The sequence below is a fragment of the Brachionichthys hirsutus genome, chromosome 19 (genome assembly GCF_040956055.1).
Source record: "Brachionichthys hirsutus isolate HB-005 chromosome 19, CSIRO-AGI_Bhir_v1, whole genome shotgun sequence".
NCBI classification, from domain to species: domain Eukaryota; kingdom Metazoa; phylum Chordata; class Actinopteri; order Lophiiformes; family Brachionichthyidae; genus Brachionichthys; species Brachionichthys hirsutus.
Genome location: NC_090915.1, coordinates 5,505,778 through 5,533,680, shown reverse-complemented (window position 1 = coordinate 5,533,680; position 27,903 = coordinate 5,505,778). Strand labels below are relative to the sequence as shown.

Here is a 27,903-nt window from a genome sequence, read left to right as displayed (position 1 = left end):
TGTATTCTTAAAAAAAAAACCCCACACACAAGATAATGTGCATTTCAGGAGAAGAATGAACAGCAGCTAGAGTACGCATTAGAAATCCTAAATTCCTAAACGTCTCCCACCTAAGGTTAAACGGCAGGAGCTTGTATATACACAGTGTGTGTGTTTATGTACGCATACACTGAAATATATTTAAATGTATTTCTCATATTCTCTACACGGCCTGGTTACATTCTGAGGGTTGCAGCGTGTACATCAGTCATTCACATGTGTTTCAAGTAGTTTGCATTTGTGTGCATGTGTGTGTGTGTGTGTGTGTGCGTGTGCGTATCAGGGTGCAGAAGTGGCTTGTTCTAAGGGAGAAGGAGAGGGGAGCCGGGTGCGGCAGAAAACCACAGGAGGGTGGCGCTGTTGCCGCAGGGCCTTTCATCCAGAGGTGGAACAGGCTGGTGGGTGGGTGGGAGGGAGGGAGGAGGTCTAGTGGGTTGGAGAAGGTGGGGGTCTCCGACTGGGGGGGGGACACACACAAAGAAGAGAGCATAGGAACAGGTTGGGTTAGTGCACCGTTCATTTAAATCTCAACCAATTAATCCCCCCCCCCACGTGTAAATTAATGAGTACACTGAACTACACACTCTCTCACACAGGCATGAGGATACACATGAAGGGAAACCTGCAAGCACATCCCACATCACTTTGGAAATTTTGCTTTGATGAGCTCATAATGCAAAAAGTGAGCTGGTTCACAAACGCAGGCGGGAACAAGGTTGGTGTCGATTCACCAGGTCGCGGTGATCCTTGAGATTAGATTCGTCCTTTCAAGGATTATAAATCGACACAGGGTGGTTTGTGCAGGTGTTTGCAAACGTATAGTCATTGACTAGAGATCATTAATGATCATTCTAGGGGGGGGGGGGGGGGGGGGGGTAGCGTAGCGGTGAGGTGGGTGGAGTGTTAGCTTTCATTGGTGAGGTTTTGGACGTCCAGAATGGAAACAGAAAGGGTGGAAAGAAGTACAGTGGCACCTCGGTTCTCAAGCATAATGCGTTCCGTAATACTGTTCAAAAATAGAAACTAGATTTCCCATAAGAAATAATGGAATCCCGATCTCCTCACATCCCCCTTAGTAACAGAGAGCATCCTCACTTCAGAGGCTTTGGTTTGAAGCCAGTGAAACACAATGGCGGGTGTGAAGAAGGGCTGCTCGTTTGGAACGTCTCGTGTCCTCACTCACCTAGGCACGCTTGGGGGTGCACGGTTAGGCCGGGACGGAACGGTGGGCGGCGGCCCGCTGTAAGGGTCCGGAGAAGCGCCAGGGCGAGAAGGGACGGGGGGTCCGCCGGCGGGGGGGGGCCCAGGCGGAGGCCCACGAGAGACAGGGCGGGCCGGAGGCGGAGCCCTGCGGTTTGGGGTCGGACTAGTCGCTGGAGACCTGGGAGGAGTTTATTCTGTGAATTCTTCCATCGCAGATGAATCATTCTTCAACCTGATCAATCTAATCATTAGATTATCGCTATCCTTCGGGTGCGTTACCTTGCTCCGGAGCCGCCCCGCTGCACCTGCAGCCAGGAGTCGTCCACCGGGGGAGGCATGGTGGTGCTCACGGTGGACGTGCTGATGTCGCCGATGATGCCGAGGGCCTCCCGCAGCGCGTGGTACATTCGCAGCATCTCGTCGCGGTGCTGGGCCTGCTCCTGAGACTCCTCCATCAGCGTGTTCTGGTCGCCGCAGGAGTACAGCTGAGCCAGCAGCTCGGCGTTGATGAACTCTTTAGTCTGGGAAAGTAAATCGGAGATGCTTTTCGGTTGTGTTTAAAAACGAAGAGGAAAAGAAGTCGCAGTCAGGGACTCACATTGTTGATCATGAGGTGCATGATGGTCTTAGGCATTAAATCTCGGACGGTCTTGTTGACGATGGCCATGTAGGAGTCCACCAGGTTCCGGATGGTCTCCACCTGCCTCTCCAGCTGAGGGTCCATGCTGTGCATTAAGTTGTCAGAGCCATTTTCATCGCCTGCATCGCTCTTTGGAAATAGGAGGAAGAAGAGTTAACTTCAGCAAGGCGGAATATGAGAGGCACCAGACAGACGTAAATCATCAGAACTGTTCCAACATGAATGGAAGAAATGTCAAATAAAAGAAATAAAAATGATGAGAATCCAGGAGGCAGACAAAAATAACATACCTTTCCTTCCTTCTCCTCTCGGGTCAAAGAGCAATGAAGAAAACGGACAGCAAAAGAGGACACACACAGGTGAGACTCCAAATAAATATCACAGTGAACCGCTAACTTCGTCACGGTGGACTTCCTTTCTTCTTCTCCTCTTCCTCTGCTGGTTTTTATGCTTTTTATGTGTCTTGCAATCAATTAAGTATGAGATGAAATGTCCACAAATTTAAAGAAGCACTTTAAAAAGATCTTACCGTGACCCGCTCGGGATAAACGCCGGCTCTGAGGAAGGAGGCCTTCCACGCATCCACGTCTTCTTGACTCTCACAGGCCAGCTCCAGCTGACGGTAGTCCTTGTACACATTCCTGTGGATGCATGCAATCAAAAGCAAACTCTTTAATTTACCCCCCAAAACTCTGCGTCCTGAGCAGCTGCAACTAAGTACATTTACCGGTGCATTTTGTAGCCACAGTTTGAAATCGGATGTTATAAACATACGATATATCACGCTTCATTTGTTGCTTTAAGCACGTTTTGCCTCATCTGTCTAAACAAAGAAAGTAAACTAGGGAGTTATTTCATATTAACATGATCAATTGCTGCATGATCAATAATATGTATGTATGCGATATGTGTATGCATGCAAATGTGCGTGTGCGTGTGCGTGTGCTCACCTCTGCTCCGTGTTGAAGAGGGCGAAGATATGCTTGCTGGACATGAAGCCTTTCTCCACATCGCGCAGCTTCAGGTTGTCCACCTGCAGCATGTACTTCTTCTCCTTCTCCTGCAGGGGGCGACAAAGAAACGCTTCGTTTATGAACGAAGCCGCCAGAAGGAAAGAAAGAGACTTCAGGTAAAGAATAAAAATGACCGTTTACAGCATTTGCACCGGTTGGTTAAAAAATGTAAATAAACCACAAGCTGCACAATAAGCATCCTGGGATTATCATATCATTAAATGTGAGAATTAGTGATAGACGAACAGAATGTTAGATTAAAATGCTAAATCCAGGAATAGATGCTCCCGTGTTAAATTAAACAAAAGATAAACACAGTAGACAAAGAAAGCAAGAGATGGATGAGGCGGTTGAACTTAGCCTCTGTGTCTGTGGTTTTGATTAAAGTGGGGCAGATTAAAAGAAAAAAAAAGTGAGTAACAAATGAGAAACACACATGCAGAGAGAGAGAGAGAGAGAGAGAGAGAGAATTCTTGTACTTGTAAATCTGCACACAACCAATGATATCCAGACGTCCAACTATTTATGAATCAGGAAACCTCAGTTAGTCAGCTCAGTCTGCCACATACCAGCGCGCTCTCTCTCTCTCCCTCTCCCATTATACTTCGGTGTCTCTCACTCACACACTCGTGTGTCATTAGACATCTCGACGTGTATCGTTTACAAATGGAGTTCCTTCATTTCAGTGCGTAAATCTTTTACTCTCCTCAGTAAAGTCAGTATTTTGGAGGGGAAAAAAAGGGAATCCACATATAGAACAGGGTGAGGGAGTTTCCATAAATATACATTAAGCACACACACACACACACACACACACACACACACACACACACACACACACACTGCTTTGGTTGCAAACAGCACCTTTGAACATAGTCTGTAACTAACCTTAAAACCATCTGGAGCGCTAACCACAGGCCTGCCCTTCCCAACCAGACCCGGCGTGTGTGTGTGTGTGTGTGTGTGTGTGTGTGACCAAACACTTTCATTAAAGGATTTATGACCTGTGCAGCCAAATGGTCATATCCCCTATATGCATGTAAATCTCTCTCTCTCTGTAGCAACAGTTCATCCAGGTGCTACACAAAAAAAATCCAGTCGCCCCAGACTTCATCATTTATTGCTGCTGTGCAGAGAAGTCCTCGGCGTCCGTCTACAGTTTGTTCAACATTCCTCCATATTTGTCTTCCCCCGCCCCCCCGTTCTCCTTCTGGGTTTGCTTCTTGTTGAAAGTGAGCAGCCTTGGACCGATTCATATATTTCCCCCCCTCCTCTGGCCAGTAAATCCACTCAGGAGATTTGGGGGGGGGGGGGGGGGGGTGGCGTTTGAGTATGTGCATGATGTGGTTAAACTGGGCAGAAACTGAAGCAAAGCAGAGACCCAAAAGACTTTTCAGAGATAATTATATCAAGATCGATAAGATCCTCTACCAGGCAGGAATAGGAAGAACAGAAGACGTTGTGCGACAATAGAAGAATCGAAGAAGAGAATTACGGCAGCATTTTCGCTGCAGCCTGAAGCACCGTCTGAAAATAGTTTCCAGGCAAAGTCAAACCAAAAGTCTGTGACAACAATCCTCTCAGGGTAACGACATGCATCAGCATCAGCACATGATGTTACTGCATCACCAGGGCGACAGTGTTACCATTACACTGACATGGTGTGTGTGTGTGTGAATGGAAGCACAATACTCTTATGGTCATCCCGTAAAGGTTGCCATGTTTGCACCTGAGCCACATCTGTGTTGCGTGTCCTTCTTGTGTGACCCTCTGCACCTCCTCCTGCAGCAGCGCTTGGTGTTCACCCTGTGGTGTCTGGAGCATTGTGTGTGTGTGTGTGTGAGCAAAGTACTTTCCATGGTTTTGTTTTGCTAGTGAGTAATAGCGGGCTCATTTTGTAAAGCCAGAGGAAGTTCACTTCTGGATTCATAAAGGCACTTCACCACTCTGCACACGTCCAAGAAACGTCTCACGGGGCTTTTTTCAAAATGCACATGAAATATGTGCTCTAGAACAAACGCACACATGTAGCAGAGATATACGCACACACACACACACACACACACACACATGCAGAAATGCAAAAAAACTCCTGCAAGCGGTGACCTTACACAAATTATCCAATTAACACTATGAAACAAATCTGAGTTTGGTGGGGGGCGAAACCAAAAAGACATTAATGTACAGCGTCCATGTTGTTTTAAAAGGCTCCGTGCGTGTGTGTGTGTGCGTGTGTGTAGATGGGAGTCTGATAGAAAAGTCCTGGTGACTTAGGCCATGCATCAAAGGGCTGTGGAGAAGCCGCACGGCATCTGGGAGCAATAACGCTGCCTCTAACCCTTCATTACCACGAAGACTGGGCCCTGGGTGGCGGCCAATGGCAATTTTCACAACCCTCCTCCTCACCTCCCTCCGTTTTTCTTTCCCTCCATTCTTCTACCATTCCACTATTGAGTTCTGTCTCTAACAACATTGAAAACAGAACATGTCTGCGAGTCTTATGCTGAGAGGATGGGGAATGATACCAAAAAAAAAAAAAGAGAGAGAAAGGATTTATAAGGGGTTGAAGCGCTGGATTCATTATGCTTTAAGAACCAGCTCATCTAAAGTCAATCAAAAATCCAGACGTTTTCCTGAAGAAAACTCAGAGAAAAAGGACAGAATGAAAAATCCCACTGTCACTCATAAAGGGCGTGAAGAAACAGCATCTAAAGAAATGTGACGCTGTTTGAACTTCACATGGTGGCAACCTTTAAATCACGAACTGCAAACAATTTAGCCCAGAGAATTGCAATGGGCGCAGTCAGGTTGGAGCTATTCTGGGCCAATGAGTAAAAGCACGCAGCTGTTGGTGACTCACAGGCCCGCAAGGTTGTACAGTAACACGCATTTAAAAAAAAAGAAGCACCTCTGGTGTCCAGATTCGCTTGTTTTCTCATTTTGTGGAAGGTGCTACTTGACACCAGGCAAAGCTGATCTGAGACAGGGATTCAAACCATCAACTCTCTCTCATTGCCTCGTTCCGAGTTTTAACGTTTGACATGTTTTTTTGCTTCGTTGCTTTTGCGTTTTCCTGTGGCAGATAGACATCTTCACGGAGAAAGGAAACGCGGCGTCCACCTGACAATGACGCATTCAGACGACGGCGTGCTGGAATATCAAGGCCCGGCAGCGATGCCTTCCTGTTTAGAAGCCATTTCGCAAGGCAGCTCATGAGCTGCTCTGTGTTTACCTCTGCAGCGGGTCAGAGCAACAACCCAGAGGCGAGCCGGAACGTGTGATCAATCACCGGTGACCACCGGAGAGTAACAGATGCCGCCCCGAAAATACCCGAAGTCTTTGGTGTGTGTGTGTGGGGGGTGGGGTGGGGTGGGGGGGATAAATCTCTGGTCACCTGTGCGTTTGTACCACCCAGTAAAATCGAATCACACTTTTTGATTATATATAATGAAACAACACGTGAGGCACTTCTGGTAAAGCCTCCACACGAACAGATTAAAGCAGGAACCAGTTGTGCAGTTTCACCCGTAACGTTTTAATAAATAACGTGTAATAGTTAAGGGCATAGTGATATATTTAACTGTAAGTCGTTAAATGTATTTCATCATCAGATATGCACAACCCACAAACAGTCGAGGATGCTGCAGGAGAGAGTTTGTTGATCTGGATCCACTCCTAAATTCATTGCTTAACTCTTCTGCCAAATGTAGTAAAAATTCCGTTGAGGATTTTCTGTCAAATTGATTTACTTTTTTTTTTTTTTACATTAAAACCTCTATCAGTGTGACAGGAAGTGACAGAAACGCATGGCTCCGCCCCTTTATTGAGATCCACACCAAAGTTTAACAGGATCTTCGTTTTTGTGGCACGCACAAAGGACAAAGAAACAAACCAACCCAAGAGAAAACATCACTTCCACCAATCTCACGAAAGGGTGGAGACACCGCCTTTTTATTTCTTTTTTTAAGTACCACATTAACAGGAAATGTAAAACTGTCACCTACGACCTGTTTTCTCTTTAATTGAGAACTTTTGAAAGCATGCCTGCATCGTGGCAAAGCGTTCTTTAATTAAAAGCTGTAAAACAAACAAGGACTAAAGTTCAAGTTATTAAACTCACTCCGCATCTCCGAGGGTCTGCCTGTCGTCCATCACAGCAGGCAGCGGGTCTGCACAGCGTCACGCTCGCACGACGGGATTAAAAACTACATGCAGGGACGTGCCAAAGGCCTGATGCACGTCCCGGTGTGGTTCGGCTTTATCTGTTCAATATCTCTTCCAATTCCAGCCTTTATTTCTCTCATCTTTGCTGCGGCCGACGATCTCTTGCTTTTCAGACATAAAATGTTGAACGTTCTCTTTTCCATCACGACAAACTTTTGAATTACCCACAAGCCACCCTGGCACGCTGCGTTGCCTTCCTTTCATACCATTTATCTGTCTTTTCCCGGGTGTTTTTCTAGCTGTTCACTACATCTTGTAGGAAGATCAAGAGATACAGATGAAACAGAGCCTGATTTTAACTCTTTACTTCAGCTTTTCCATCCCTGTTTTACACCCTGCTGTATTCCAGAGGGAAGCACTTTACACTTACTTACTGCTGTTATTTTACATACCTGTTTTTACCGACAGGGGACGAAAAAAAAAAAAACCCTGGGGTTTGTCACGTTTTAGACGCCTGCAAGCCGTTAACTTCTCAGATGGTTTCATTTAGGCCCCACAGAGCTAGAAGCATCTCCCCCCCCCCTCCCCCTCCCCCAAAGGAAAACATGAGAGAAAAAGAAAAGAAACGGACTCGTCTGGCCTGTGAGCGTATTCAAAAATCCTCGCAGAACTCGATACCCACAAAGAGGTTGTTGGTTTAATGTTTTCTCCAGAAGGAGATTCTAGACAAAGAAACATGAACGGATTTAATAATCAGGAATCTCTAAAACTGTTGACGAAACATCCAGAAAGCAGAAAAATGAGAGGAAAATACTCAAATTAATAACAGTTCACAAAACTAGACTGAGGGAGATTATTCTGCGAATAACGACAACTTCACTAAATTCTACTGCAGCTTGGAAAACATCTGAAATATGTGGGACAACTCCTCGGTGTTTCATTTAGACAAATAAATAATGGCGATATGATATTCTGCGGGAGAAAACCGACAACAATTACAGGGATCTGGCACGCCAGCGCGGGTTTGAAAATGATGACTGATGACAATTATGGGAAATTTAGAGGATCACGTCCTGGGTCTGCCTTGATGGCCTTGGCTGGTGAAGACGGTGAAATAAATCACACAGCTGCAAACAATGCAAACGCACAAACGATACGGTTACACACATGAACTGGATCAATTCAGGATGCGAAGATGGGAAAGGAAAAATCAGAAACTTTTCATAGAATATTTTATTTGTGTGTGTGTCCATACTTTCACAGAACTCCTGGCTTTACTGAGTAAGAGTTTGAAAAGGAGGCTGCATGCCGGCTCATCCAAACAGTGGAAACAATGTTGGTGCGACCACAGGGCTGCCCCCACCCACATTAACATCCACTGCTTCCAGTCCAACAGATAGCGCCGACCGATTCCCGTCGCCCTCTCCTTGCTTTGTTACGTTTATTCTGCGGGCCCCTCGGCCATCTTCTCGTCTCCGTTTGTCCCCCCCCCCCCCCCCCCCCAACCATCGCTCTCTGTACTGCTGACTCGTCTCTCCTGGGATCAGGCCTGCTTTGATTTGCAGCTCACGCCAGAGCTCAGAAACCATAGCTAAAACAAACACATGACCGTGGCTACTTCCAGACACGCACACACACACACACACACCTGGAAATTCTAGCATTGATTACTCCTGTAAAGTAAGGTAAGACACTGAACTGTGGGAGTGTGAGAAGAAGGTCAAACTTTGACTATTTGTGTCTCGACTGGCAAGCACACATGCAAATACACAACTGCTTTCACTCTGTTTCTGATTTACCAGTATGTGTCACACTTCACCAGCAACCCCCCCCCCCACTACCCCCCTACCCCCCTACCCCCGTGTGTGCGTCGGGAGGCTGCGGAGCTGCATAAAGGGCTCTTTATTCCAGTCGGACAGGGAGAGGAAATCAGCTTTAGAAGTAAAAACAGAGGGAGCAAGAGAGAGATGGAGACCACAGGGCTGCACATCTGGAGTTATTACAAGGCTTCCTCCCGCTTGCCAAGAAAATGCCGACATTCCTGCCCTCGCTGCAAAGACCGTGGAGCCTCCACTCTCATCCAGCCGCACACACACACACACACTCACACATCCATCACTGAAAACCACACATATGTTCTCGTGTGGAAGAATACATGTATGTCTCATAGACATTCTCTGATCGGCCCATCTGAAACATTCCCTCCCCCTGGAGTCGATCCTTCCAATCCCTCTCCAAACTTTACAACACACTCGCCAAATGAGTGAGTACCACTTCCTGTTCACCTTTGACCTTCCACTTTCTCCCAAAAAGTCAGAGAAGAAAGAAAGAATGAGAGGGGACAGAAAGCCAGACAGAAGGAGGAGGAGAGAGGAAGAAGAGAGGAGAGGAGAGGAAAAATGGGGGGGCCAGCGGGCTCCTCCTACTTCTCTTTCCATATCTCCTCTCTCTCCCTCCTAACTTTTTCTCCTTCTGCCCCTTGTAGGGGAAACTTGATGTCCAGATGCTCTGCCACGTTGAGCCTCCAGTCGGTCCAGCATCCTCATCACCAGAGCATTTTGTTTGTTCGTTTTTTTGGGTTGTTTGGTTTTAGTTCCAGGAAGCTTCCATGCACAGCCAAGCTGGTTTTATCTGAACGCCGCTGCAACGTTGAATGAAAGAACATCCAGCGATGAATCGGCGGCCGCTTCGGTCCAGAAGGACAGAGAGAGAGCGAGCAAACATCTGACCAGAAGAAGCTGCATCGCTGAAGGGAAGCTGCCGAGCCACAGGTATTCCCTCGGCAAGTTTTCTGTTCCGTTTGCTTTGTGTCTTGTGATGTTTTAGAGGTAGAGGTTGAATCAGACTCGGTACGATCTGACCGCAACATCACTGACGCCAAGACAGATTGAATGAGCTTTGCAATGAAAGAAAGGATGACTTGGGTGCGTCCCATCTTTTAAGGATGTCATAATCTTTTTTTTTTTGGCCTGTAGTAAGGAAATAGTCACATTATAAAGATAAGGCGGCACAAATGCAGACCTGGAAAGAGCTTTTCCAAGTAAACGCCTATTTAGATGATCCTCAGGTGGAAAAAGGTGAATGAATTAACGCTACACAGAATTCACTGAATGAATCGTTGGATTAATAAATTGATTTTCCCCCGTTGTCTCATTGAGAAATGTCCCAGATTCGTTTGGAATTTTTCCCTCCAGATCTCAGTCTGGAATTTTGCTTTTCACAGCAGGGGAATATTGTTGAATTGCCAATCAGTGGATATTAAATCTGTCTAACCTCTCCTCCTCCTCCTCCCTGGCGATCTCTTCATCCACCCCCCCCCCCTCACGCTGTTCCTCCATCTGCTACTGATCTGAACTTTGTAGCCACCAGGAGAGTCTCACTCTGGGATCGCAGAAAATGATCCGTCTCTGCGGAATCATTCAGCCGCCCAGCCCGCCTGCCCAGTGTTCAGACTACCTGTTCAGGAAGTAGTGGTTGTACAGTAGTCTGCACATTGGTTAGGCTGGCCGGGGAAGCACGGGACGATGGCGAGAGGCATCCTGCTGTGGGGGGGGGGGGGGGGGGGGACAGGCAGCACCCCTCCTGTCTATCTGGACAAGCCACGGTCTAAATAAAGCACCCAAAGGCTCCACCGCAGGCCTGGCCCGCGCCTATCCTGGATTTACGAGTGACAGACGCACGGGTCCCAAAATGTCTTCTGTAGTGTGTGATTTATCACGGAAGCAAGACTGAAACCGGTCAACGATAAGAAGAAAACAAAATGCTTTGAAATTGTTGAAATAAAAATTTTTGATATTTATTTCAGCTTATTGTGTTTTTTTTCTTAAAGTTACACGGGTATTGAGCAGTTAGGGAAGTGGAACAGATACCGATAAAAAAAAAATCGAAATAAAAAAGGAAATCCTGTGGCGATGTATAAACACACGTGAGCGGCTGCAGGACATTCAACATTTAGCTTCATGCTTTTGTATAAAACTGAAAGATCTGAGCGCTGAAAACCAGAAGTTCCACACACAATTAACCTTCTGCATCGGGACCAGGAAGTGCATCCCGGCCTTCGCTGGCATCAGCGTCTGGCCGCTTCACCTCAAATGACCACGTGATGAGCGCCGGCAGGAAGCCGCCCATTCAAAAACGTTGAAGAAGCAGCCATTCGGTCATTGTCCTTGTGCCACTTTTATGAGTCTTTGTTTAGCGCTCCCCAAAAAAGGCAGAGAGCAGGTTTGCGACTTTAGTGTTTGCAGGTGGCGTCACGTGAAAAACCTTCGGTCTCATTTTCCATTATCGTTTCTTTGCTGGCGTTTAATACGCTGCACAGCTTCCAGCCGTCTGTCTTTAATAGAACAAAGCTACGGCCTGCCAGTTTGAAATCTTCCTCCATGTAAGGCGAAAGAGAGCGAAGGGGAAGGCAGGAGCGTCCACACGGCGTCCCATCACAGAGCATCCAATCGTCTGCAGGAACGAGAACCGCAAACCGACCTGTTTCCATTTTGGGCCCTGCCACCACGGCGCGGCCCCAGGAACTTTAGCGCATACTCTACAGCAGACATGTTTCTGGTGAATGCTTTGAAAGCAGCAGTCGGCTGCCCCCCCCCCCCCCCCCCAACCCGGCCCGAGTCTGGCTCTCTGGCAGCTTTACAGCCGGAGAAGGGAAACCCGGACGGAGGAAAATGCACAAACAGCCCGAAGGGGCACCCAAAGAAAATACGTCTGACGGCCACCGAGGGAACTGAATGTGTCAAAATGTCCTGTAAATATTTAACGCCTAGAGCGTATACCTCTGCTACAGGAGCCAACGTTCCCTTTTAAATGAATTAAACCTGAATCCAACTTTCTATTATTTTTAATTATGATCATAATAAAGACATCCACGACCATGTCATAGATATTTAAAACGAGGATATGACATCCAGCCGTCATATAAATAGCATTTACTAAAAAGTTCAAAACTGTATCTTAATAACACAAGAATCTGGAATATATTATAAAATGCCTGAAAAGCAATGAATTATGTTTGATAGATGATTTTCTGTTTTAAATCAGCATCTACAGCATGTGTGCTTTAAATAGTGCCACGTGTGTCGTCATGATGGCATGGATCAACTCCCGGAGGATTCCCTCCACAGCGTTTCATTAAAACCCAATGTGTCGTTGACGTAAAGACTTAATCTTCTTTTTTAATCAATGTTAAAAAAAAAGGATCCTCAACTAAACTCAACTGTTCTTCCTCAGCACATGCCCCGCCCTTCCACGCAGATCCACCCAAAATCTAGAGGCTTCTTCTTAGCTACGCGCCAAAGCCTTCGACCAAAACGTCTGTTTATGTGCAATAGGAATACATTTTAAAAAGCCAAATCTCGTAAAGTTACACAAAGTGGGAAAAACACTGCGAAATCTAGATCCACTCCAAAATATTTTTATGTGTTCTTCCCCGCCACATGCCCGACCCTCCTGCTAAGTCGTTTTTGTGTAATCCTGCTGACATACGGACACGTAATAAGAATATATGGACATCACAGGGGCTGTCTGTAAAATAAAAGTCACTGTGAACCGTCTCTGATGTACTTTTGTGTTTCTTTCTTCATTCACATATTTCTCCCTCCTTCCCTCTCGATGCCCTGGGAAGCTTGAAGCTCCAGAGCAGCCTGATTCAAAGAATTGGCATGTCCTGTGGTAATACAGACCAGAAGGTTTCCACACACACACACACACACTAACCAAAACATCCTGGCACCACGAGTTGGTTTGAAAGTTATTATTAGTGTCTGGGGAGGTGTGTGTGTGTGTGTGTGTGTGTGTTACCAGGCCGGGGCAAGGGTTTTCCCCAAGACGAGGAGCAGTCAATAAAAGTTTTGCAAGTTAGTATAAAACAAAAAATTTAAAAAAAAGACATTTGAGAGCATCCTGGAAAGGCAGGAACGACACAAAACTCTTCTTCACTGAAACATTTTCTTCGCAGCCAATCATTTAAAAAAAAAATCAAAACACAAAACTGATTCCCATGAAACCCTCTTGAGCCGCATGTGTGTCTGCTTGCATGACTGGATTGTGTGGGATCAATGAAACCTTCTCTTTCTTCTCTTTTTTTCTTGAATAAATTGCGGCGGCGGCGTTGGTTTTGGACGTCTGAGCACGAGTCTGTTCATATAAATATACACCAACCAGGCGGAGGGAGTGGGGGGTGGGGGCGGGGTAGCAGAGAAGGAGGAGAGGGTGACATGGAAAGACTGAGGCAGAAGAAGAATGGAGAGATGGATGAGGGGAAGGCAGAATGAACTTTCCTCTGGTTTGGTGAGGAGCGACGGGAAACGAGAGGAAGAGAAGATATAAAACATTCTCCTCTAACCTCTCCCTGCACCCTCACCCCCTCCCGTCTTCCCCACTTTCTCTCCCTTCACATGGTCCTTGTTACTCCCATTGCTAACCAGCCTCCCCCCCCCCCCCCCCCCTCCCCAGCTACAACCAGTCCCTCGTTCACTGTCCTCTTTGAAACGAAATAAGATTATTAGAAGCAGCTTTTGTGTGTGTAATTGGGGAAAGGGCAGGGGGCTCTGGTATGCACATGTGTGTGCCAGCTTTGGTGTCTGACATCCTGGGGGGTCTTGACTCTTTGTAAAGGACCATCTGAAGCGCACACACAGTGAGTGGAGTGGCTGTGGCTAAGGCCTGGAGACACCGAGGCTGTGGCTAGCTCCTAATATGTACACATCGGTCCAGTAACAAAGCATTTCAGGTCAAAGCATCTCAGCTGGCAGACAAGTCGGCGTTTTTGCTAGACTCAATCAAATTGTTCTGCCGTGTTCCTTCTTTCTGTGGCAAGCAGTGCTGTCCTACAAACAACGAGTCTGAAGACGCGATTCTCTGACGGATGATTGAAGACATGGAGACGCTTTTGACCGTGTGCGAGCAGGTCTCACCTCATCGTCCTTATACCAGGACAGGGACTCCGCCGTGAGGACGAACCAGTACTCCTTTGCTCCTCCCTTCATGATGCCGATGTTGTTGATGGTCAGCCAGCCCTTTCTGATCACCTGAGGGACAGACGGACGAAGACGCAGGCGAATAGAAAATTAAACCACAAGTAAAAATCACCACATTTGTCATCTTGTTTCACTTCTGAGCTTTTATATTTCATTCTTCCCACAGTACAGAAACTAAACACACACACACACACACACACACGGCACAAGGTGCTCACGTCATTTACCTTGAACCGATCGTTTACTCCTCTCTCCGGCTGAATGAGAATGTGGAGAGAACGTTACAAAGCTACAGCCAACGCAGGGCATACACATGGTTGTTCGAGTACCGGCACGTTACAGCTGGCTGCTGGGGCCGCAGCGAGGGGTCAACAAGCAGGGCAGGGGGGGGGCAGGTAACGGTGCATATAGAAACCTTTCCAAGGCCATGCAGTGAAATTCAAAGCCCTGAAATGCAGATCTTTAAATGTCTGAGCTTTGTCCTTGGGATATTTCCTCTATCTGCTCGCTCCATCTACAACTTTGTCTCTGTGACACATCAGCAGTACCCTTACCGAATGTTTCCTCTGCAGCAGTTTCTAATGGGTGAAGCCGTGCCTTACCATTCGCTAATATTCTAATATACACACTTATAATGAGAAAAATAGTTTATTATACGGGTGCATATTCATAAGCGGCTGCTATTTATGTTGAGGAACATTCCATTCTTATTATCTTCACCAAAAAGACCTACATTTCAAATTCATCTCGGAGGTCTTTTCCAAATAAAACTCTCCCTATCCTCACGCTTTCAATCAGCATCACGAAGAAACACAAAATTACATCAAAAGACTAAAGTGAAAAAATATATGTGCTTGTCTGCATCTTTACGGACAATCATCGTGAATCACTGTGGACTGTATATTTCGGTTTAAATGGGTGCTACAGATTTCAGAGTGGAGCTGGGGGGGGGGGGGGGGTGTTCCATTAAGAGAACAGAAGCTGTGGGGCCAAATTACGCTGGAAGCTCCCAACTTTGTTTACAACGTGTTCATGACCTGCGACCCCAACCTGGGTGGTTGTTATGACAACCGACGTCTACGGAGGCGACGTTTATCCGGCCCTCATTTCTCCTGATTATCTGCTACTCTGAATTGATCGGCCTTCTGGAAAAGAAAGTTTATTTTCCATCTCCTTTATCGGCATCTGGATCCTTCGTTATGCAACGAGCATCTCCAAAATGAACCTTTCAACAAGATGCCGCTGACGAGAAAATTACATAACAGTGATGCAAACCTTTGTTTTAGCACTTTTGTGTTCTCAGACTTATTGTGTGTGTGTGTGTGTGTGGGGGGGGGGGGGGCGTGCAGGGAGGCCGCAGCTGAAAAAGGAAGGAAAGGAGAACAGCCAAGCATTCCCTATGCATAACTGTAGTTAGTAGGAAACTAACTTCTCTCACACATTCATTCATGCACTCAAGAATCCATTACCGTCTGCAACGTAAAATAAATAAAAGTTCATCCATTTATCCCGATATATGCGGCGCGCAAAGACGCAAGCACATACGCATGAAACACCACACAAACACACACAAACACACACACACAGATACTACTCACCATGATCTCATCCTGATGCAGAAAAGTGACAGAGGGCAGGAGAACAAGAAGCAAAAAAGAGAAACAGGACACAGCAGAAGGAGAAATCACTCAGAGGACGCAAGGAAAATAAAAGAACACAGACTCCAAACGTCGAGAGGTGAAGAGGTGGAGATTAAAAGGTGGGGGAAACAGAAGATATAAAATCTACATGTTTTCAGAGCTCATGCTTATTCTGTCTTCATTATGCAGTCACTGATCCAATACCAGGGCGCCTCTACAGCAGCAAGTTTGTGTGTCTGTAATTTAGGAAATGCCTTAAAATGTGTTACATTTAAGGAAGAATTGCGAAAAGTCCTAATCCTACCGCGGGCGATTTGCTGTTTCATCGGAACTGGTTCGTACTGGTTTGTCTCATATGCGCCAAGGCCACCGTGACAAGTTGTTTCCAGATTGGACAACTGCTGCCCATTAGTGTGCAGCGTGTACTCTACAAGAGCTGTTTGATGTGCAATGTCTGCAGGCTATGGAGGGCAAAAATATCAAATATAGGTGTGCTACATTTATCATGCACCAATAGGGAAAATGCATCATGCTACATAACGGAATAAAGCCTTGGGGGGGGGGGGGGGGAAGACTTTATGAAGTGCAGATTTCATGATTCCAAACACGCTGGACGAGTTCAATCTGGAGTCACGTTCCTATAGCTTAAAGACGACTCTGTACTCTAACCTGTAAAAGAAAGTATTCGGTCACAGTACCTGGTTGCCAGCTGCCTTCTTCTTGTTCATTTGGCTGATCCTAGGCTGAGCACTGCTCAACAAAACACATCAGTCGACACAGGGCCGTGGCCTTAGACAACACACAAACTGCTACATGGCTAAACATCAGACAGATGTAACTCATCTGCGATGGAGGAAAAGGCAAATAGTGAAACTCACTTGGCAAATCCAATGAAATCCTCGTGGTTGGTGTTCATGTACGACAGCTCGATGTCTATCAACAGCAACACCTGAGACGGATCATTGTTCCGGATTATTAATAGCTGTGCGCTTGATTCCAGCATTAAAAGCTACTGTTGCAGAAAACTCTGCTGTCCTAAATCCATTTAATCGAAGACAAAGTCATTTTAGTTTTATAACATTTCAGGTAGACTTTTTATTCTACGCATTTTCACCTTAAATGTTTTTGAGATATTTTAAACTTTGCATGGAGTTGTTTTCTGAACAGATGAGTGCAACTTGAAGAACTGTGAAAATGCGAAAAGGAAAATTCCGAATCTTTTTCTTTTGGGTCACCTGTCCTTTAGTCCGGTTTTCTCTGTCCCTGATGTGTTGGGTGACGATTCTCTCCATCTCTTCTCTCAACATTGGATACTGAGCCAGCTGTAAGCACAGAAACCAGTAGGTAGCTTGAAAAAAAAAAGCCACACACATGGAAAGACATACACTTTGAAATCTAACTAGCAATGTGACTAAACCGCTACATGACTCCTCTCCCTGAACCACAACACACAGTTCCGCCGATACGGCAAAACACAGAATAGAGACATGATTAAACAGGCTATGTCAGGTTTATCCCAGACTCTGCACACACTGGCCAGTAGGTGGATTTGAGGGGATTATATGTGCAAAGTGGCTATTTGTTGCCAATATGGAACAAAGACAGAAGAATAGTGCAAAGTCTGCGATATTGCCACACAACATAGAATAAACAATGTTCCTGGCAGAAAGAGTCCTTTTTCCCAGCACACTGTGGGTCTTTTTCCATGAGCTCATTGCAAACCCATGAAAGCAGACATTGGTGGGCCTCCAATGTGACACAAACACATTTGGTAGAAGTGTGAGGGGGAAAAAAAAGAAAAGTCAAAAACTAAATTCCCAGCAAGAGAAAGAAAAATATACACTGCTTTCTTGTCATTTACAATGCATCTGTCATGCCTGTCAAATGGTCTGGTAAACGAGTTGCTATCAATAGACCTCTTTCTCCTCCAACAAGATGAATTACCGCTTTCTGTGGTTAAATTGCAAAGCAAAATACATTTATATTATTTAAGTTTTGTTTGTATGTACATCACATCTTTATTTCTTTTTTCAATATACTCTAATATTTTAGGACTATCACCTCAGAACAGAGAAAAACTTTAGATGAACCTTGGCAGGACAGAGAAATCATGCCTGAAAATGTCTGGAAATATATGAAATTGTCCCATTATTAAGACTGTAAAATTATTTTATCAGTACTACTTTATGGTTTTCACTCTTTCTCTTATCACGCGAGACATAAAAATTAAAACATTTCGAAATAAAACCAAGAAATTTTAAATGTATTCATTGTCCAAGCAAATAAAAGCAGCTCAATTTGTGATAGCGGAAAGATGCACTGTAAATTAAAGACAGAAGGCTGTTAAGATCTGATTGTGTATTCAGTGTCTTGAAAAGCATAGTAACCCAAAATTCACAATGGAAGGATTTTTTTGTGTGTGTGCGAACATGAAAGGAAAGCAGCAGCTCTCAAACTCATCCGGACTGACATGCAATGCAAAGGAGCTGGGAGGGAGGGAGGGATGGCAGAGAGGGGAATGGAGAAGACTTCAAACTGACCCCAAACACTGTATATTATAATGCAGTCTGTTTAAATACAGAATGTTTCTGAAAAATAAAATCAAGATAAGAGAAATCCAAAGGAGGTCGCAATTTATTTTTGTTAATTTCCTTTGTAAAGAAGCGGCCGGTTCAAAGGGGTTAGAGAATGAAGAGCAATTAAAAGAGAAATAAAGTGATGCGCCAAAGTTTTTTATTTTTCTATTAGAATATAATCAGGAAGCAGACTTTTTTCCTCATATATGTGCTCTTATCAGGACCAGCCATCGGTCTACCCCTATCTGTGCAATTAACAGACATAGTGAAAGTGGCTTGGTTCTCTTTGCCATTTTACCTTTTGACTACACTTTTGTATGGTGGAGGTGAGTTCTCTCACGACCATATCTATACACTTCACTGTGGGCTCCTTCAGCTTTTGGATCTGCTTTTTCACTATGGCCTCAAAGGCAAGGTCAGGGGTGAACAGCCCCGTCCTGTAGGGATAGGTGGCACAGGAGAGAGGAGAAAGAAAAGGTGGAGAAAGAGGAAGTGAAAGCCTCAAATGAAGACATAAAGGAACAGACCAACAGAGGAGGCATGAGAGAAAAACGAAAGCATATGGTGCAACAGGTAAGGAAGGTAAATAGAAGGGATAACAGATGGAAATGTAAAGGACAAGTGGGGTGATAGAAAGCACAGAAAGAGGACGTGTGAAAGAAAAATGAGACATTTATTTCCCCACAAGCCAATGCAAAAACAGGAAAGTGCTGGAAAGTCTCATTCCACAAAGTGAATTAAAGAACGCTAAGAAAGAAGACAGAAAAAAGAAGCAAGAAAGAGAGAAATAGAGCACGCCCAGGCTCCACTAGCCAAAAACTCCAAGCAGCACACTGCAAGACCCCAGCTGTGCACCCAACAAGCTGCCAGAGCCTTCATCTCCCCTGGTAGTAGCGCTTTCCCTTCCCATCCCTTCATCTCCTCTGACCTCCAGAGGGAGAATAACCCCTGCATTTATCATCCAAGTGGTTCGGATACAATTAAGCTACTGATCTTTAGGCCACGCTCGCAGGCCTCCGTAGCCGAGATCGTGTCCCTGAGGCCTGTTGGAGAGCGGACAGTCACGGCTCCTGTCAGGTGCACAGCTTGAATCTCAAATAGGAGAAGGTCTGAAGGCTGAGGTCATCCAATATGGCTGCCAGGAATTCTATGGTTCTGTAAACATGTGTGTGCCGTTGTGCACAAGCAACAGGAAATGGTTCCCCGACTTGAAAGAGAACCTTGAGAGAGGATGACTTGAGGTGAACGTCGAGAACCGAGTTTTGATCTTACATTCATTCTTTACAGGCAACCATGTTTTGATGACTTCCAGACTGGTTTTTCTCAGCACAACTTTCTACCAAGGCCAGCCTGTCCAGCCAACCCCATCAAAAGAGCACCATGCCCCCCCCCCCGGGATCCAAAAACACAACGAGGGCTAGAGAAAGCCAGGCAGTCATAGTAAAAGGGAGTGAATGATAGAGGGATGAAAATAAAAGGAGTGCTAGCCATTGTTCACTTTTTTTTTTACCTTCTTGGTACATTGCCTAACCGTATTGACTAGCTCAGATATGACCATGTCCACACATTTGGTGCAAGGCTCTTTTATCTTCCCAATCTGCCTTTTCACAATGGTCTCAAAGGCCATGTCCGGGGTGAAGAGGCCAGTTCTGCCCGACAGAGAGAGAACCAACCACAGGGCCCAAAAAACACACACACAAAAAAAAGACAAGGATGGAGGAGAGAAAGACAGGAGGAGGGAGAAGGGTTGGGTAAAGAGAAGATTGTTAATTGTAAAGAATGATCCTTTCTGAGTTTTGCCCCAAGACATTACTAGAAACATATTAGGCATAGAAAGAGAAGCTAAACAAACATTTCCAAAGTATCACAATCAGGAAAATATGTACCGGTAGTAATATGAACTTAATCTGCAGAATTTACCTTCAATCCAAATAAATAAAGGTAAAACTGACGGATTACAAACCAGAATTCAGAGAAAAATAAATAAAGAATGTATGAAAATGCTGCAAAAGCAAGAATTGTAATAGTAGCCTATCTGATCTCACAGTCGCGCCCTCAGTGCACTGATTCCGTTAGCATCCAACAGAACACTCCGTATAAGAACTGAAGTTTGGCTGGAAGAGATGATGGAGATGGAAAGAGGACAGAGAGAGAGAGAGGTGCAGCGACGGAGGGGTGAGTTAGAGGGTGAACGTGCCTGATCCCATGAATATTCTTAATGGCGTAGCTGATTTCCTTACGGAGCTCCTTCTCATCAAACTCCATCTGCAAAGGAAACAGAGACAATTTACAATTTCACAGATTCACGCACCAGTTTAACTTTGCTCTCCTTACACTGTATCCCTTTCTGTGCTTTTGGTGACAACATTGGATTTAATGCAAAAATGAATTTAAACTATCTCAACATCCGGACACACACCTTGACCAGTTCGAAGGGGAAGCGTTCATGAAAGATGCGATTGATCCGGGCACCACCGGACAGCTCGGCGGTGTCGATCTGGTCCCCAGAACCCTCTATGCACTTCTCAAAGTCCACAGAGAACTGCTGCACCATCCTGCAGGCGGGTGGAGACGCAGATATCAGTGGCTATATCTGCTCCATGCTGCCATGGCAACAACTCACTGGAGGAGAGCCTTGGTTTTGCGCGATGGATCGTCGGGTCTGAAGTTCTTGTACTCCTCCACCTCCTTCTCGATGGCGAGGAGCTGGCTCTGCAGCTTGACCCGGAGTCCCGGCAGGGTGTCCCGGATGTGGTTGGTGAGTTGCTGCGCAGGTCAAAGATGAGCGTCAGATCAGTGTTAGAATTAGATCCGTGGGTGGCCATTCGTGATATAACCCACACCTGATTGAGGATTTTCTGGAGGTAGGGGGTTCCCATGCGATCGGCCAGGTGTCTATACGCAGGGTGGGAGAGGAAGAACTTCCTCTCTGCTGCCATAGCAGCGTTGATGTCCTTCTTTCCGTCAATGTCCTTCTGGCTCCTGTTCACCACACCGATGTAGCCTGGACACGAGAGACCCTTAGATATTGATAATATAGCTACAGATCCAACTCTGTTTATCAATAAGTGGAATTTTTCATGGTTTTTGAATAGCCAAACTTTTTAAAAAAAGGATTCAAAAAAGGAAAGAGGGAAGGGAATGCAGGAGGGAATAACGGAGGCGGAGGGTCGAACGGATCCCGTTTCACCTCTAGTTAAGTTTTCTCAAGCGTTGCTTTTTAAAGGCTGTTTCATGCTCTATAACTAATGGAACTGTGAGCCAGCAGCCTTGTAAATGTGATCGTCAACAGCATTAGTCTGCCAGAGAAAGAGAAAGAGAAAGAGAAAGCGCGTGGGGGGGGGGGGGGACAAAACAAAGGACATGGAAAATATTTAGGGGCACGTGTTTTGGTTCTAACCAAGTCCAAATGGAAAAGAAAATCACCGTATGGGAATAAAGGGCTGTTCACAAGATACATGCAAGCTCTTTTCCATCCATCTTTCTCTGCTTTTTTTTTAATTCAGCTGGTAATATCAGACGTCTCTGCATTCACCACAAGAGGGAAACAGTGTGTCGCCCCCCCCACCGAGAGACAAGAGAGAAGCAGTGCTGCTGGTGAGAGCGTGAGCTCACCCCTCCTGAGTGGAAGCAGTTTGTTCTCCAGGATATCCTTAGCATCCGTCCCCTCATCCATCAAGTCCAGCTTGGTGATCACGCCAATGGTCCTCATACCTGCCCACACAGGGGACACCGAACAATGGTGAACAACAGAAAGAACATCACCGTAAGAAGAGAAGAAATATATTTCATTCAAACCACGGCACCAGAGGACTCAAGCAAAGGTCCCACGCCTCAAATCTGAGGAGTGGGATATGAGTAAAATGTATTTTATCACTAAAACGTCTTTTTGTAGAGCAGTTTTCAAAAACAAAACTATAGTTAAACATAAATATTGTTAAATTGTCTGTCCGATAACATAAAAAAATTAAATTACAGACACATGGCAAAGAAATACAGGAGAAGATTGGCGTTTTTGTTAAAATATACTTGTCCCACAGATTGTTTCTATTCTATTATGTTCTGTGTGTGTGTGTGTGTGTGTGTGTGTCATGTTCACCCTGAGGGTCGACCTCTTTGGCAATCTTTAAAGCGTCAGAGTTGGCCAGGTCAGAGTTTGCTGGGGAGACGGCCAGCATCAGGCAGTTGTCCCTTGTTACAAACTGCATCAGCATGTCTCTAATCTGGGACTCGATGTCCGCCGGTTGGTCCCCTACTGGTACCTTGGTCATCCCCGGCAGGTCCACCAGGGTCAGATTCAGCACTGCGGGAGGGTCAGAAGAGAATGACCGGGGGGGAAGCTCGCTCCTTCAGAAGCGCTCGTGCCAAATAAGACAGAATTATTTCATGTGAGAGCGGACGCGCGTAAATGTAACAGCTGGTATTTGTGTCCTTTTGTCTCACCGTGAGGGGAGTAGACGCGCAGATTGATGGGCACGGGGGAGATGCCCTTATTTGCCCCGGTGATGCGGTCAGTTTCTGCCTCGATCTCCTGCCGAACCTCATCAAAATCCACAAACTTTTTGCCCTTACAGTGGAGGAACTCTGCATACTCTAAAAGAGGCAGTAAAAAAAGAGATAGATAAATGACAAAATGATTGTATACGACTCGTTATTATTACTCGAACATGGGTAGAAGTTAACTTTAATTTTTGGAAGGACAAGAAATGTGTGTAAGAGAAAAAAACAGAATATTTGAGCACACCCAGCAACATCCTAATAATGGGGATCATTTGCAGTTCACCTAATGGCCACTAGGTGATGCCTTCAAAGAATCTCCCACATTCTCTCTCAACGAATATATGTTTGCACATTTTCCAAACTACAGGCTTTGAAATATACGTCATGAATAACTGAAAAAAGAAACGTCTGGGTGTCAAAATCTCTTAATTGAGGGGTGAAAAAAAACAGGTGTGGTGTATTTACCTGTGGGACAGGTCATCAACTGCAGAACCAAAGGACGGCGGGTCACAATGCCAGAACCACGAGGAAGAAAATCCCTGTAATGCACAAGACAGACAGCAGAGAGGATAGTCACTAAAAGTAATCAATATATGTAGGATCTCCAAGCCTATAGAAAATTAACGACTGAATAACTTAATTGTTAACATAAATGATCCAAAGAGAAAAGAACAGGAGTCACTGATAATGAATCAGCACATCAGGAAAACTCAGATAACAAGGTATTCATTCCTTCAAATGGTAAAGCGGCCAAATGCCAAATACTGTGGGTCTGAAATAATACACGTTATGAACAATATTTAGTTTGTTCTGTTAATAAAACCCACACTTTGTTGGAATTCTATAATAGATTATGCAAAATGTTTGTTGGAAAAAAGTGTTGAAAAAAACTGCAAGTAAATTAAGCAAAATGTTCAAGAAACCGCTGAACGATAATCAGTTTATTATCGATGGATAGTAAAAATGCACAAGGCAAGCTGCTTCTATAAACGGATGTGCCCGTTCTGTAGCGTTTATGACCTTGTCCTTTTATTGTTGTGTTTGCTGTGCTAATGCATCCCCGTCTCTGCTGCCCATTAAGCCTCTGTCTTTCTACCGGATAGGCCTTAACTCTGAGGATGTGAGGTCGGTGATTTCACTCCCCCCCTCTCACTGAGGTGTGGGCGTGAAAACACTCCCCCAGCAGAGATGAAATTGAAATATCAATAGAAAGAAAAGTGATAAGGAGACAAGAGCGAATCGTCTGCAGCAGCTGATATGATGATATCATCATGTTGCTATGGCAGCAGCTATCCTTTATCATATCTTGCTGCATAAGGTGTTTTTATATGATTTTATAATCGCATACATTGAGTCAGATTACATCTATGAATTAACCAAAAATAAACACCCTTCCTTTAGTTTTCACACACATATGTTTCTTGATTTAATCAGATTTGCATGTGTTGATATCCAATAATAATTTAAAGTAATCAATATAAATGAAAGAAAGGCATGTGAGTTAATGGCATCACTTCCCAATTCTCTCTCTCTCTCACACACACACACACACACACACACACACACACACACGTGCAGCCAATGTTAGTGCTGGTAGCTGGATGGTGGACATCCAGATTAGACCGGAACCAATGGCAGAATGTATTGCAGATAAACCGAGCCCCAAACAGAGATTAGCTGTAATCCTCTAGTTGCAGCACGAATGGTCTCGCCTGCTTCTCCTCTTTCACTGCATCCATAATCTGCTGCTTCTCTCGGTGGGGGTCGATCAGCCGCTCTCGTTTTGTCTCATATCAGAGTGAACTGAGTTCCTGTTGTAACACAAACCATTTTTCAATAAACTAGCAGTTTGTTTGTTTTCAGAAGCTGGAATATCAAGAACAGGAAAAGGATGATTGATAATTAATAATAATTAAATGCAATGTTTCTTAATTTTTAATAGTAATATTTTTACTGATGTGATTGATTTCATTAGTGTAGAATCTAATTAAGGTTAGGGGCCAGGAAGCATCGGCTCCATTCGTAAGCAGGTAGTTTTATTTTATCCTCTAATTACGGGACGGTTCTTTTTCTATTACACGCCCTCTTCAGGTTTCTATATGAAAAGAACATTACACCGCTCTCTCTCTCTCTCTCGCCCCTCTCCATCTCCGCTTTAGCGAGCCCTTTACTGTCCTCCTCTTTCACACCATTGAAGCTGTGGCCGCTAGCCTTCTCTCTGTTACGCAATACACAAAAAGCAGCCACCATCAGCTTTGTCTGTTTGTGTGGGTGTGTGTGTGTGTGTGCGCGCGTGTGTGTGCGTGTGTTTTGGGGACGGCAGTGATGGCAGCAGGGAAGCAGAAAAATACATCTGTGTAGTAGTTTGATGTTGCCGTGCTACAGCACATCCCATGGAGACGGCATGGAGTGTGTGTGTGTGTGTGTGTGTGTGTGTGTCCCATACTCTGGGGCCTGCACACACTCCCTCTACAGAGCCTTGCCAGCCTTGTTTCCAGGCCTATCTGACTTCAATGAGGCGCTGCCTGACCCTCCACTGTGGAGCAGGAGCTGTCCGTGGTGCTGACAGCAATGCAGCGGAGTGGAGGATAAGTAAAGGAGCAACCGAGCCTCCCCATCTTCACCTTGACGACACCAGCAGGGTCTCAGTTAGCTGAGGGTGAGTTAAGGTCCCTGCTCGGTCTGCGCTAATGAGGCCCGTGGGAGACTGAAACACAAGCTGGGCGACGGACGCAGATTAGCAGCAGAGCCTGAGTTCTGGTTGAGATCTGAGAAATGTCTCTGTGACTCTTAGAGCGCAGAGACGGAGGCACGGCCAGAGGATGAAGGTTAGCGCAGAATAAAATCTCAGTTTGTTTATTTTAGTCGAATAAGTTTGAGGTACCAGTGTCCTGAAACTGAAATTAAAAGAAATGAGACAGCAAAGGAAGTGTGAAAACTTAGAGGTCAAACATTGTGTAAAATCAAACATTGTTTTCAATTAAATGTAAAAAGGATTAGAAAGTATGTTTAATTATTATTATTTTCAAAAATGGGGAGGGAGCAGGGAGAGATGGAGAAAAGCGACGTTCTGAAGTGACAGCACACAGCTGCTGGTTGGGTTTAGGTAGAAAACACACATCACAGTGGGCCATGGGGAAGGAGCAGGAGGAGCAGGAGGAGCAGGATGAGCAGGAGGAGCAGCTGGAGCAGGAGGAGCAGCTGGAGCAAGAGGAGCAGGAGGAGCAGGAGGAGCAGCTGGAGCAGGAGGAGCAGGAGGAGCAGCTGGAGCAGCTGGAGCAGGAGGAGCAGGAGGAGCAGACGCTAAACGCTGCGTAACAAGATGATTCTCTGCAATCTGTTCAGAGCGTGGAGAGCAAAGGCTGCAGATGTCTGGACATCTTGATTAGAGGTCGTTGAATCTAACGTTTGTGAGCGAGCCCAGCCTCCCTAATGAGCATTAGGAGATCCGTTTGAATCAAAGTGTTTATGATCAAAGAAACTTGAGGTTTTTGTAGAGTCGTTAATACAAGGGCTTTAAAAAGTCCTGAGTCACACTCTGTCAAAGAAGTCTCTAAACTTCCCAACAAATCTACCAGATCAGGTGAAAAATAAGTGCAAAGGGGCTGGAAAAACAAATTCAGCGAGAGCATCCGGTTTAAGCTTCACTTCGAGGCGACAGATGGATGAGCTGAGCTGGAAGGGCTCAAAGCTCAGTCAGGTGGACTCTGCAAGGTCACGCTGCAGCGGGACAGATCACATGCGTCCCCGTATCATCATCATCATCATCATCAGGAATAAAACGCTGCAGCGTGACTGGAAGAAACGCTTCACCTGCTCAGGATTAAACGGCCCGAGCAAAACAAAATGTTTACTCCAGAGTTTGTCCGTAAGAGAAGGAACAAACCTTTTCATGTTGGGTTTATGTGTTATATTCTGTTAAATGTCAAGTTAATGCACATATTGAAAATGTCTCGGGTCCCTGAACGCATCACGCAGCAGTTGACAGACAAACCTCACCAGGGATTTACACAGGCCTAACAAAATAATCTCCTCGCCTTGGTGCGGTGTCCATGAAGGGGGGGGGGGGGGGGCTGGGATGTATAACATGAATATAAAGCCTGGAAAAAGCGACTTACTTCCCGACGAAGTTCTCCAGCACCGAACTCTTCCCCGCGCTCTGGCCCCCCACCACGGCGATCTGGGGCAGGTCCAGGTTCGCGTTCTGGCCGATGGCGGAGAAAGCATCCTGCATGCGGTTCACAAGAGGAATCAGATCCTCCATGCCCCGGTTCCCCATCCTCGCGACGCACCGGCCGCTCCGTCGTCCGTGTCAGAACGGGCCGCCCTCACGTTTAGAGGTTGTTTTTGGTCTTTCCACGCACAAACCGGGTTTCTCCTTCATGGACTGCGCCTCCTCGGATCTCATCCGAACGGGAACACTCCTCTCTCCACCAAGCACCTCGGAGGGGGGGGTGAGGATGAGCGCTCGGAGAAGTCCTTGCAGTTCTCCGTACTCACCGCTAGGTGGTGACAATGTCAAAATGTACCGTTTGCAACAGGGAAGCTTTCTTGTTTAGATATAAATATAAATATCTCATATAAATATAAACATCTAAACAAGAAAGCGCCCCCCCCCCCCCCCATTTTGTGTTAGGTTTAACTATTGGTCAGGTGTTTGATATACCCAAATAAACAAATGATTAAATAGAAACTACATTTATTAGGACAAGGGTCATAAATCTATGGATTGAGAGAGGGCTTAAACAAGACAAGCCTGCACTTTGCCACATATTTAACATCTAGCAGGAAAGAATGGAATATATTTGTAGTCCATGATGTCATGAAAAAAAGATCAAACCCCTGGACAAGACTGATAATTGTTAGTCCGGAGTACTCGTCTGAAATACAGGAAAGTCTAGGAGAACTGCACGGACCAGTATTAAACTCACTTCAGAAAGCCTGAGGCAGAATAAGATATCCATTCTAAATCACCTGAATCTGGAACCTTGATGTAGAAATACTGTTGAGGTGGTGACCTGGAAACACTTTGTGCACTTTGAGGTTTGCTTTCAAATATAAAGTGCCTTCAACATGAAATGTATTATTATGATGTTGCTCACATTTGTCCGAGGGTCTGCTCAGGGAGTTTCTGTGTTTGCTCAGACA

At 45.5% G+C, this 27,903-nt stretch overlaps 1 protein-coding gene across 1 annotated transcript; it reads right to left on the bottom strand.

Annotated features, from left to right (window-relative positions):
- Positions 1–465: 465 nt before the first annotated feature.
- Positions 466–27,034, bottom strand: dnm1a (dynamin 1a). The gene is made up of 23 exons (XM_068753267.1): positions 26,874–27,034; positions 23,221–23,294; positions 22,699–22,848; positions 22,355–22,558; positions 21,871–21,969; positions 21,099–21,259; positions 20,879–21,021; positions 20,675–20,810; positions 20,453–20,520; positions 19,766–19,904; positions 16,915–17,001; positions 16,558–16,628; positions 16,378–16,429; positions 15,638–15,649; positions 14,267–14,296; positions 13,977–14,090; positions 2,833–2,942; positions 2,412–2,523; positions 2,173–2,187; positions 1,841–2,011; positions 1,522–1,763; positions 1,223–1,420; positions 466–496 (listed from the first exon to the last, which is right to left on the bottom strand). Exons 1-23 carry the CDS (start codon positions 27,032–27,034, stop codon positions 466–468), a joined length of 2,580 nt encoding a protein of 859 aa, XP_068609368.1.
- Positions 27,035–27,903: the final 869 nt, after the last annotated feature.

What these genes read in the sequence shown, in the direction of transcription:
- dnm1a (XM_068753267.1), bottom strand. Translation starts at nt 27,034, where the DNA reads ATGGGGAACCGGGGCATGGAGGATCTGATTCCTCTTGTGAACCGCATG. An exon ending in TCCCCTTCGAACTGGTCAAG is followed by an intron (nt 20,521 to 20,674) that starts GTGTGTGTCCGG and finishes TTTCCTTTGCAG; the next exon opens with ATGGAGTTTGATGAGAAGGA. An exon ending in AAGAATATTCATGGGATCAG is followed by an intron (nt 19,905 to 20,452) that starts GCACGTTCACCC and finishes TCTGTCGGGCAG; the next exon opens with AACTGGCCTCTTCACCCCGG.